At 43.1% G+C, this 12,749-nt stretch overlaps 1 protein-coding gene across 2 annotated transcripts in view; it reads right to left on the bottom strand.

Annotated features, from left to right (window-relative positions):
* Positions 1–12,749, bottom strand: part of LONRF1 (LON peptidase N-terminal domain and ring finger 1) — a 42,686-nt gene extending 29,937 nt beyond the window's left edge. Inside the window, exon 1 of one of the 2 annotated variants that reach the window (XM_004382795.3) lies at positions 12,106–12,749. In XM_004382795.3, the coding sequence (XP_004382852.1) occupies positions 12,106–12,748 (643 nt within the window). In that variant the 5' untranslated portion in view covers position 12,749. The remainder of the gene's footprint in view (positions 1–12,105) is intronic. The other variant, XM_023737237.1, reaches the window with a different exon arrangement.

The raw sequence follows: 12,749 nt of genomic DNA, 5'->3' as shown, positions 1-12,749 counted from the left end.
AGCTCCCTAGTCTACTCTAGTTTTTCAACGATTATTTCCTTTAGATAACTCTCACTTTAACAATTAGGCAGGCCTGTTCCAGTTGCTGGTACATGAGAATTGGAATTACACTCTTCCTTCAAATTTGTACCAATAAAAAATTCTAAAGAATGAGATTAATATTTCATGAAAATATTTCTACTTACTTCCTAAATAAAAAAGACAAGTCTAGAACATTTTGCCTTACGAAATCTTTGTTTTTTAAAGCAATATAACTGGAAACCATTAACTCTGAACAAAAATGTTCAATATAATCAAGCAAGCGATAATTAAGGGCCCTAGCAAAAGCTGGAGTCCCTGGGTGGGGCAAAAGGTTAAGCGCTCGACTACTAGCCAAAAGGTTGGCGGTTCGAACCCACCCAGAGGCACCTCAGAAGACAAGCCTGGAAATCTGCTTCCAGAAGGTCACAGCCTTGAAAACCCTATGGAGCAGGTCTACTCTGCACGCATGGGGTCGCCGTGAGTCAGGATCTACTCAACAGCAACTAGTAATAACAGCACAAAGCTAGACACTGTAGGCGTTCAAGAGTATTTTACATCATCTCTGTCTTCAAAGAGCTTATAATCTAGTTACAAAAAGGTTTTACTGTGAAGCAGCATCATGCAATACTGATTTGGCAGGTACATCTGGAGTGCAGAAAAGACAGAGTAGCGTGTGCTAAAACAGTCCAAGAAGAGAGTGCAAGAATGAACATCCAAAAGCTGCAAAGGACTGCGGCCCAGGACATGCTGGAGTGCTTTTCAATAGCGTCCTTGAGATCGAGATTCGGCCCCAACGCCTGCAGCGACAGAGAGGCTCACTACAGCAGCAAGTAGCCCAGCCCATTCTCGGATCCCTCACTTGTTTTTTAAAACCTTCGTCCCCACTGCTTCACATCTGACTCAGTGCAGCTGTGGAACATCACACTCTTTTCTCCATGCTTCTGCTGCTCAAGCTTTACGCGGATTCTTAAGCCACCACCGAGGAAGAGACTGAAAAGGCCCGTCTTTGAAAAAACCCAGTCAGCCTGTAAAATTTCTCCACCTTTACCAAAGCAGAATAAAGATGTGTCAACTACAACATAGTAAGGAATACTCAGGTCATTGAAATCCACCCCCCACAAGGAGGTCTTAAGAAGTTAGTGTAGATTGGGGTAAGAAGAGGTATACTCTTCAAAGAACAGATGATGAGAGGGCCGTATTTTAAAACTCTTCCTCCTTTAGGTAAAGTATTTATGGAGAATTTAAAATGTGAATAGAATAATTTTTTAATGGGATAGTTTTTGATGAAATAATTTCAAATGACTAATACCAAAAAAAATATCAGATGAGTTTAAACTTCCAATGTTTTTAAAAAAAAGATTAGGGCTACGCCGCTTATTTACTTAAAATTCATCTTAGTTCTAAAAAAAAGAACCAAAATCCACTGCTTTTTAATATGACATGTATAATAAATTATGGCCCTTTGAATAATCAAAGCATACAAAATGTCTGCCCTCTGAGTAAACTTCTCAGGCAACTGAGAAAAACAGCAATCAGTCCTGACTGCATCATTCACTCATTTGGAAGGATGAGAAACTATTTGTTTACTGTGTGTATGCTGGACTGAGGGTACACCTGTGAACAAGTCACCTCACTGTGCCCACCATCAGAGCAAGATCCTCTCAGTCCACTCCTGGAGATACTTGTACCAGTTGCTGTTGACTTCTACTCATGGTGACTCAATTCTGACTCATAGCGACCCTATAGGACAGAGTAGAACTGCCCCATAGGGTTTCCAAGAGGGGCTGCTGGATTCAAACTGCCGACCTTTTGGTTAGCAGCTGATCTCTTAACCACTTTGCCACCAGGCCTCCGGAGATACCTATAGTTAGCCTGAAAAATGCTAGCACATTATAGGCTTTTAATTTGTTGAAAAAGTGAAGGAATACAAAGATCTGATCGGGGTTAAAAAAAACTTTACTGTGTATAATGATTTGTGACACTTTAATCTGTGCTCTTCCTCTGAGCCACTTAATATCTGTGGTCTTGTTTCCCTGTTTACCAGGCTCAGGGACACATCTGCTTTTTTTTTGGTCAGGATTTAACTCCCAGATCTTTATCTTCAGTCCTGATTTTTCACACGAACTTCAGATTCATCACATTTCCAACTGTCTGCTGTACTTTTCCTCAAACTCAGCACGTTCCCCACAAAAAACAAAGCACTTTTTCACTGTACCCTCTATTAGTGACACCACTGACTTCACAAATCAGCATCGTCCTTTGTCAATTTTACCTCCTCTAGTTCTCAAATCTGCCCCTCTTTTCCAGTCCTACTGCTAACAGCCCTCATTCAGACTTCCAAAATTTCTCTTCGGGACGACTGCCAACAGTCCTCATCTCCCTGCCTCCAGTTAAAACCCTCCCTACGTCCTCATCATCCACAAGATAGAGCATGTAGTATTAACACAACATACATGTTTCTCCATGCCTGGCTCCCACCCATCTCTCCAGCCTTACTTCCAATCATTACCAACCTTCCACTTTAGGTTCTAGTAATACCCAACTGCTCATCCTGCCCCATTTATACCATTCTTTTTTCATGCCTCCGTATCCTGCTCATAGAGCTTCCTCTTTGTCATGCTGTTCCTTACTGATCCCACGTCCCTGTTGTCTGGATAACTTTTTCTCGCCCAGTAAGACTCAGCTCACCAATCTCCTCAAGATGCTCTCCTTTGAGTCTCCCTCCACTCAGCGTATCCTAGGAGTCAACAGCATGAACCTTGAAGTCAGACTGCCTGGGTTCACATTCTGGATCCTCTACTTACTAGCTGTGACCTGGAGTAAATTACTAAGTAGCTCTGTATCTGTTTCCTCAACTGTACTTTTTTTTAAAACACTTATCACTTACTATGTACTGTTCTAAATGCTTTGCAAATGTTAACTTCTCTTTGGAACAATCTTACGTGAGTGCAACGAGTATTTCCCATGTCTACAGATAAGGAAACTGAGTACAGAGAATTTAAGTAATTTGCCCAAGATCATACAGCTAGTAAGTGATGGAGACAATATTCTAACTTAGGCACTCTGGCCCCACAGTTACTACTATGCTATGTTAATAACAGTAGCTACCTCACAGGGTTGCTCAAGAGAATGAGTTAATGGATGCTTGGCCTAGAACAGAGCTTGGCACATAGCTGTTGTTCTTAGGTGTTGCCGAGTCAGTTCTGACTCATAGCGACCCTATGCACAACAGAACAAAACACTGCCCCGTCCTGTGCCATCCTCACAACTGCTGTTATGCTTGAGCCCATTGTTGCAGCCACTATGTCAATCCATCACATTGAGGGTCTTCCACTTTTTCGCTGATCCTCTACTTTTCCAAGCATGATGCCCTTCTCCAGGGACTGATCCCTCCTGATAAAAAGGCCAAAGTAAGTGAGATGTAGTCTCACTATCCTTCCTTCTAAGGAGCATTCTGGCTGTACTTCTTCCAAGACAGATTTGTTCTTTTGGCAGTCCATGGTATATTCAATATTCTTCGCCAATACCAATTCAAAGGCATCAATTCTTTGGTCTTCTTTATTCACCATTAAGCTTTTGCATGCATATGAGGTGACTGAAAACACCATGGCTTGGGTCAGGCTCTTCAAGGTGACATCTCTGCTTTTTAACACTTTAAACAGCAGACTTGCCCAATGCAATGCTTCTTTTGATTTCTTGACTGCTGCTTCCATGGGTGTTGATTGTGGATCCAAATAAAATGAAATCCTTGGTGTCTTAGTCATTTAGTGCTGCTATAACAGAAATACCACAAGTGGTTGGTTTTAACAAAGAGAAGTTTATTTCCTCACAGTTAACGTAGGCTAAAAGTCCAAATTCAGGGCATCAGGCTTTTTCTCTCTGTTGGCCTTCTTCTCTTCAGTGCTCCCCCTGACTAGGAGCTTCTCTGTGCAGGGACCCCAGTCCAAAGGATGCGCTCTGCTCCCAGCACTGCTTTCTTGACGGTACAAGGTCCCCAACTCTCTGCTGGCTTCCCTTTCATCTCTTGAGAGATAAAAGGTGGTGCAGGCAACTCCCTTTACATTGGATCAGGGATGTGACCTGGGTAAAGGTGGTGTTACATTCCCACCCTAATCCTCTTTAACATAAAATTACAATCACAAAATGGAGGCCAACCACACAATTCTGGGAATTATGGCCCAGCCAAATTGATACACATATTTTTTGGGGGACATAATTCAAACCATGACACTTGGCAACTTCAATCTTTTCTCCATTTATCAGGAAGTTGCTTATTGGTCCAGTTGTGGCACAGAGTAAGCACTAAGTGTTGGTAATTATGTTCCTCTACTGTATCTGCATTGCATTTATTGATGTTTTAAAATCTATTTTTGAGACTCGTTCCCCTCATTAGGTCCTGTCTTTATATCCTCAAATCCTGGCTTTGGTAACTGTTTGCTGAAACAGGAGTTCATTAAAATTTGTCCGCTTATACTCCACAATTCATGTGCCATTTCCTTGTCTCTCGGACCCATTAGTATTAGTGAGTCATCAGACAAATAAAAAGCAGAAATGAAAGTCTGCTACACATCCGAAGAAACTAGTCTTAAAGTGTCCCAGGTTATTTCACAAGCTAAAGAGGATGAGTTCTCTAGAGTGGTGGTTCCTCATCTTTCTCTCCGTTCTTAGGGACCTGTGATTAGCAACGGTAGTCTGAGAGTGGTTTCTTTAGTCCACTTTCAAGAAACTTTCTGATTACAAAAGTTATAAAATGTTTACTATATAAAACTGGAAAAATCTAGAAAATTAAGAATTAAAAATAATCTTTTCTGCCATAAGAAATAACTAGTGTTGGTATATAACCTATACTTTTTTCCTATGTGTGAAGATTACATTTTTAATATATAGTTATATAAAATATGGCACCATATATACTTGTTTATAACCTTTTTTCTCCATGTAATTAAACACTAGTCTTTATTATTTTTAATGTCCATATAGTATTCTACTATATACAATCTATTTAACAATTCCCTACCCTACAATGAAGCTACTTCCAATTTTTGGTAGAATAACAAGTACTACAAGAGACATCTACCTATATACTTTTACATAATCCGCTTATTTCCTTAGAGTAGTTTCCTATAAAATTGAATGGCTGTATAAAAAGTTATGAAGATATACAAAGTTTTTAATACATTCAGCTAACCCACCTTTGATAAAAACTTCAACTAATTTCACACTCTCACAAGCTGTGTATTAACCAGAAAAATACAATGAAAAAGAGCATCATTATTTTAACATGCATTTTTTCACTAGTCACTGAGTTTGACCTTTACAACTGTATTTTTATTGGCTACTTGGATTGTCTGTGTGTCCCTATATATAAAATTCCCTGTTCATATCCTTGCTCATTTTTCTATTTGAGTGCCTTTTTCTTACATTTATATTTCAAGCTATTTCAGAAATTTCAATCACTAACCAAAATATCAAATTTCTTTGCTTCTATTACTTTATCAAGTTTCATATGGTAGGACTTGGTTATCAGTTTAATCAGAAGCTGCCAGCTGACGAGTTATTAATGACTGAATAATAAAGTCTATATAGTCATTTGCACAGTAATTAAGTAAGCATTGGATTCAGCAGATCTGGGTTCAGATCCCTTGGGGCAGTTTACCTAATTCTCTGAACTTCAGTCTCCTCCCCTACAAAATGCCGATGATACCTACTGTCTTTCAGACTGTTGTGAGGAATGAATAAGAGACTGCATGTTAAATAAGCACACACACAAAGTGCTCAAGAAATAATAGTTGGCAGTTGTTGATAATATTACAAAGTATTTCAAAAACAAGCTGATAAAGAAATGAGATTAGCTCTTGAAGCAAGGTAGTAGAAGATTATTTTCCACTTCTTTTAACCAAATAAACCTCAGTTCAGATGGGAAACATTTGCTTTAGGGGTCAGCAATACAGAGTCCTGGTGGCACATAGGTTAAGTGTTTGGCTGCTAACTGAAAGGCTGGCGGTTCCAACCCACCCAGACACTCCACAGGAGAAAGACTTGGCATCCACTCCAGTAAAGATTACAGCCTAGAAAACCCGATGGAGCAGTTCTACTGTCACATGGGGTTGCCATGAGTCCAAAAAAAGAGACTGGACAGCACCTACCAACAACGGTAGCACAGAGTTAAGTAGAACAGTGGGCCAAGCAAGGAGGGGAAAGAAACAAAGAAAAAGAAAAATTGGTTCTATCCTACCAAAAACAAAGAAAAAAATCGAGCAGAGGCTTCTGCCTTGCATTTTAAAGCACTCTTAAGCAATTCACATTCTATAGTAAAACATAATTTCAACTTTAAAAAATACCTTTGCGTGCACAGAGGCAAGACACTATACAAACTCATTTACCATGTTACTTGAGTATTTCCAAGCCTCTTAGACATATTCCATTAAATAGAAAATAGGTTCCGAATAAACAGGAGGTTAATGTACAAATAACTAGAAATCTCAGAAAGTCGGGTTTTGGTAAATTTTGTATCATTTAATAAAAAACAGGTAAAAACATGGAAATCATTCATTAAAAAACAGGGCATTTAACAGTCATTTATATAAACTCATTTTTCTTATCTTCTATAAGAATGTGTCATTATAACTGATATTTACAGCGACCATGAGTCACAGCAAAAATTCTTAAAGTGCCTTCCAAATAAAGTAAAAGATAAATCTGAGATATACTACATGTGGCCTCAATTAATTAGAAGTTAATTAAACAGTAAGCCCTATTTCCTAGTGATTTCCCAAAAAAGCCATCTGCTGAAATCAGAAACAAAAATACAAACTGGATAAGGTCAGGGACTTAGTTTTGTTCGCTTCTGTATTTCCATCACCTAGAACGATGCCTGGCTATAGGTAACTGAATAGATGTTAAAAACAGCTAAAATTTATGCTTTTCATGTGAATTTTTAAAAGTCAACTTTATGTTTAGACACACTATCCACACATCTCGTTTCTGGTTTCAGCTCAAACCTGGCTACTGACTTGCCTGAAAAAAGCCACTGAGACCAGCAGTCTGTCCGCCATCTTGAACAGGCAAAGAGCTGTGCCTGCCATTTTCTGTGACACAGAAACTATCTCCCCATCTTGAAGCTGGCTCCTTATTTAAATATGTTTCCTGTTTCTGGCCAAGCTGAGGTCACAGAACCACCTGAAACCGACAAGAACTACATCTGGCCTGCCGGACATGCCATCAACCCCGCCCTTTGGGTGACCCTGGAACTCTTCTCCAGCTGGACGGAACCAAACCTTAGCGGCCCGATATCGGGGGAAGGCTTTCAGACGCGAAGGGTCCGAGCCTAAGATGTGGTTTGGGAGAAGCCCCCACACCGCCCCTTTTTACACTGAGCAAGCGCAGAAAGGCCGGACTGCCCAGAACGCCTTTACCGGCCAGACCAATCAGCAAGCTGGCCCCACCTCCAGGTGTTCCGGGAGACCCCAGGGCGGACTGACTCTACGCACGTAAACCTTTTGGCTGTTGTTCTGGGAGCCATCTCAGTGACACGAGTACCAGTGTGCTCCTCTGCTTGGCCAACCAAATAAAGCTGCTTCTTTCTCCTTCACGTCTCTGTGGCCACACTGAGCAGACCTGAACAGTCCGGTTACATCACTTAAGATTCTTGGAGCTTTTTTCTTCAGTCTGTGAACTAAGGATACTAATACGTGCTGTCCTACTTCACTTGATCTTTTATGAAACTCAAGATAATGGAAGCTAAAGGATTGTGTGAACTATAAAACATCATACAAATGCCAGTGTTTACTGTTTCAAGCCCTTTGTGGAATAAGATATGAATGTTATGGATTAAATTCAAATCTCTTCACTGAACCTAGTTGCTAAAGAAATTAAAAACCCTGTATTTCTTTAAATGTACTCACTATTTACCTATGATTCGACCAATACCTTTGTAACTAAAGCTTTGCAATGTCTGTATTTTATTGCTGTATGCTAAAATGTTACTACAGGTAGTCCCCAACTTACGATGGGGCTCCTTTCCAATGATTCCCCAGTAAATCCGTTCTAAGAAAAATACTTTTTTTTTTTTTTTTTTTTTTTTCAGTTTTTGTTACTATTGCCTTTTATTTTCAGTACCTTTATAAATCTGATCTTCGTCTTTGGGGGTTGGAAACATTACATATAAACATCTGCAAGTGAACATCTGAGAATGATACCATCAGCAAATTATGTGCTGCAACATTGTGTGTAGTATATATTACCAATGATTAGATGTATTAAAAAGATGGTCATTAAGTGTAGGTTGCCTTAATACGAAAACATAGTAAATCGAGGACTACCTGTACTAAATAACACGTGTGGGCAAGAGTCAGGATTTAACCGTCATCCTGGTAATCAATACTATTAATGTGGTAGAGAGAAAAGAGCAGAAGTGAAATCACAAGTTCCACATTTAACTCAGCTAGTCACCTAGCTGCAGGCACAACTTTCACATTTTTAAAATATTTTAATTCCTATTTCCTGGGCACTTACTGTGTCAGGCACCATTCAAAGTACTTTACATGCTTTGATTCAATTCTCACAACAATCCCATGAGGTAGATAACATTATTCTCCCTTTTCAGATAAGGAAACCAGACAGCTCACCCAAGGTCAGAGAGTAAACAGAAGGCTGCAGCGTGACTCAAAAACCAGGGAGTCCACAGCTTTCATAGCGAAGCTGTACTGCATGTTGATCTCTGGGTACCTCAATTTCCTTGTAAGGATAATAGTACCCAGGATTCTTTGTGAAGCTCAAATGATATAAACAATGCAAAAATACTTGGTAAGAGTCAAGAACTATATAATTAATATTAAAGACAAAAATTTCCCCTCCCTAAAAATTTTTCATAAAATCTTCTCCCTTATGACCTTTACTTTTTAAAAACTGGCTCAAACTGTAAATTATACTGCTCTGTTGCTTTTGGGGGGGAAAGGGGTGTATATAGGGAGGGGGTGAGTCAGTGTAAAAATTAACTTAAAGCAAATTGAAAACAACACAGCATAGTGGGATCATTTCAGTTGACTCTTGTTAAGTATAAAGATTCAATGCAGAAAAGACTTTTACATGATATCCTTGAATACTAAGAAGACAAAGTTATGAAACATCTGAGAATTAATAGCAAAAGATCAATGGATTAAATGTTTTCTAAATATACCTCAACGCAACAGAAATTTATGTAATCTCAATGGGAAAGTTTTGATTTTGGCAAAGGTTTTCAAACTTTCTGATTCACAGGATTAACCATGTGTGGGCTAACTGTAGACAAGATTTTTCTTTTTTTTCCGAGCTAGTATTTCCTTGTTACAGTCTAAGAATTATATGAATAAGTTGTAGTAAAGGTCTTCATTATTAACAATAATTAAAGTATCACTAAACAGCTGCAACAGTCCAATAAATTTCAAATGTCTATCTAGTTATCTAACCAACTCTCATGAAGTCTAACAATCGTACAAATATACTTACAACTCTAGTTAACATTTTTATTTGTGCTCCTAAACTGTGAAACATTTATAGTCTGCACTTTATCAACTGTAAGTTGTTGGCTGTAAGATTTTTTCCTACTTCACACTAAGAATTCAAGGGATGTGAAAATGTATCCTTATTAGTACTATTCTGACACATTTTCAAGGATGGAATTAATGATTTTGAAAAAAATGGCCTAATGAGGTGACAGTCAGCAGACATGGGTTCTACTCCTGCAAAAGTAGCCAAGTAAGCAAAAGTCCCATGTCTAGTCTATGCAAATGGAAAAAAGAGCAGACTCGACTTTTTTTGTTTAAAATAACCTCAATCCAAGATCCAGGATCTTCCTTATTCAAAAAAAAAAAAAAAACCTGGTTGTTCATAACTTAGTCAACGTGCTCACCAGTCTTTTTCCATGGACTAGGACCCGAGTATTTAAGCAGCACCTAACTTAAGAGGTTATAATCATTAGCTCAGTAGGAGTTAATACTGAATAGTGCTGTCAATAAGTTGCATCCTCTGTTTTATATTGGTGACAAAAAAAACTTTCTTGGAAATTTGTATTAACCATTTTTATTGGATGAGCTATGAAGGCAGCTATGACTCTTGGGCCAGCACTTAGGAGAAGAGGATGCACACTGAGAAAATTTCGGAGAAGTGCTAGCTGTGTGGGTGTGGACAAGCCATTTCACTGTCCTTGCTTCTGCTTCTTCATTTTTAAAACGAGGCCCACCGCCAGTTACTATATGGTCTGCACAGCCCAGACCAGCTTCCCGCTCTGCCTCTCGTCTCTGAGAGACACAGCTAGCTCTCTGTACAAGGACTCTGTACTCCAAATAGATGTCATTTGTTCTGAGTCTATCATTGTATTTTATAACTGCCTACTCCTCAAAAAGATACTGAAAGAAAATGAAAAAATGTTGACTTTGTGCTTTGAACTCTGAAAGTGTTAAATAATTCAAGCTATTGCCACTAGTTCAAAATGACTAAGCACTTAGGGAAAAGCCCAACAAGAATCTACTTTCAGAAACATAGTTCATAAATTTATCTAACATTATATTTTAAACGTCTACTTATTTTCTTAGGAATATTCACCTAAGTATTATTCCATTCCACTATAGAAATCAAAACAAAACTAAACCCATTGCCGTTGAGTCAACTCTGACTCACAGCGACCCTACAGGACAGAGTAGAACTGCCCCTTAGGGCTTCCAAGGCTGTAATCTTTATGGAAGCAGACTGCCACATCTCCCCAGGAGTGGCTGGTGGGTTCCAACCGCCCACCTCCCACCTTTCTGGTTAGCAGTCCAGCACTTGACCACTTGCACCACTAGGGCTCCTTATTCCAATATACAGACACTAAAGTCTTAAAATATGCTTATTTAACACAAGGCTTATCAAAAGTGCCACTGTTGACTTTTGGGGCCTGACAATTCTTTGTGGTGGGTGGCTGTCCTGTGATGCTTAGCAGCATCCCGACTTCTATCAACTAGACGTTAGTACTACCAGTGCCACCCCAAGTTATGACAACCAAGTTTCTCCTGCTGACCAAATGCCCCCAAGAAGCTCCACCCCCCGCCAACTGCCCTCAGTTGAGAACCACTGCCTTAGAGGAACAGCTCATTTTACAGAGGGGGCGTTTGACATTGCTTCCTTCCAGCCAACTAAAAACTACCCTTAAGGTAAGTGTTAGCCTAGGTTAGAGGACAGAAGCTGCTTCCTGGAGATGAAGAAATGGACAGAAGACCTACAAACCCCTTCCCCACGGTTTGATCAAGAGCGGAAAGGCAAACAGAAGCGTGGCAAAGCACCCCCTGATCAAAGACTGCTTCTCTATAATGAACTAGGTGTATTCGAAAACAAACATATGCATATATAAAATAAATATGATTTGAAATAGAAGGGCTGAAACCCTCAAGAGCAGCAACCAATTCTGAAGGTGTTTTCAGGTTAAGAGGTGGCCGCCCCTGGGTAGCGCCGACAGCGGCCCGAAGCCCGAGGCAGGCAGGGGGCCTCGGGGTGCCGGGAGTCCGCGGATCTCCCGCCACGCCCACCGGACGTCACCCGTTACACAACGCCCCCCCACCCCAAGCTTATGCAATTCCTCCCTCCCGCGGCTCCAATTGCCCGGGTGACTTTTGTGGGAGAAGAAGGTAAACGTTGCACGCCTAGCCTCGGCTGGGGGCCTCTCCCGCCCCGGCTGCCGTACCCCGCGGCAGGCTCCCTACGGGCCGCGCGGCGGTGGCCAATTCCCGGAAAGCGCGCGGCAGGAAGGGAGCGGCCGCTCCGGCTGGCCCACCTCCCTCCCCATCGCGCGCTCGGCCGCCTCGGCCCGGTCCCCCCGCTCCGCTCCGGACGCCAGGCGGGGGCTGCAGGCCCGGGGACTCGCGAGGGAACTCCGCACCCGTGCGCCCCTCCCCGCGCCGCGTCACAATCGGCTCCGAGGGCGATCCCCATTGTGACCGAAGCACTCCGGGGCGCCGCCCCTCACACACCCGCGAGGACCCCGGGACTCGAGGGGCCGGCACGAGCTCTGGGTGCCCGGCCCGTCGGGCGAGGAGGGTGGGTCGGCCGGGTCGCGCCGCTCGCCGCGGTCACCTGCTCGCAGCGCCTCGCAGGCGGCGGCCAGGGCCTCCCGGTAGCGCCCCTGCTGCAGCAGCTCCCCGAGCCGGCCGGCCGCCCGGGCCCTCTCCCGCAGGCCCGGGAACCACTTCTCGGCCAGGTGGTTGAGCACGACGCTGGTCCTGAAGCCCGAGGCGGCTGCGGCCGGGGACGGCGGCCCCTCAGCATCGGCGGCCGGCAGGCGGGCCCGGCAGAGGCGGCAGTGGGCGCGGAGCTCTCTCCGCAGGCAGCGGCGGCAGTAGCTGTGGCCACAGGGCACGGTCACCGGCTCGCTCAGGAAGCCCCGGCAGCCCAGGCAGCTCAGGAGCCCGGCGGCGCCGGCGTCGGCATCCGGGGCCGCGCTGCAGCGCAGCCCGTGGCGGAGCCGGTAGTTGAGCACTAGGCAGTCCACCAGGGTGCCGAGGCGCTCGGGCCTGCCGGGGGCCCCGCGGCGCAGCGCCGCCGAGTACGCCTCCAGCGCTCCCTTCAGGTGGCCGCCCAGCGCCAGCAGCTCGCCACGGCGCAGCAGCAGCTCCTGGCGCTCCGGCCGGTCGCCGCTGCCGCCGCCCACTGCCCACCTCCTGGGGGCCATCTCCCGGCTCCCTCCTGGGGCACTCCTGGCCACCGCCGGAGAAGACATG

Source organism: Trichechus manatus, unplaced genomic scaffold, assembly GCF_000243295.1.
Source record: "Trichechus manatus latirostris isolate Lorelei unplaced genomic scaffold, TriManLat1.0 scaffold00099, whole genome shotgun sequence".
Lineage (NCBI taxonomy): Eukaryota > Metazoa > Chordata > Mammalia > Sirenia > Trichechidae > Trichechus > Trichechus manatus.
This window is presented reverse-complemented; position numbering and strand designations above follow the sequence as displayed.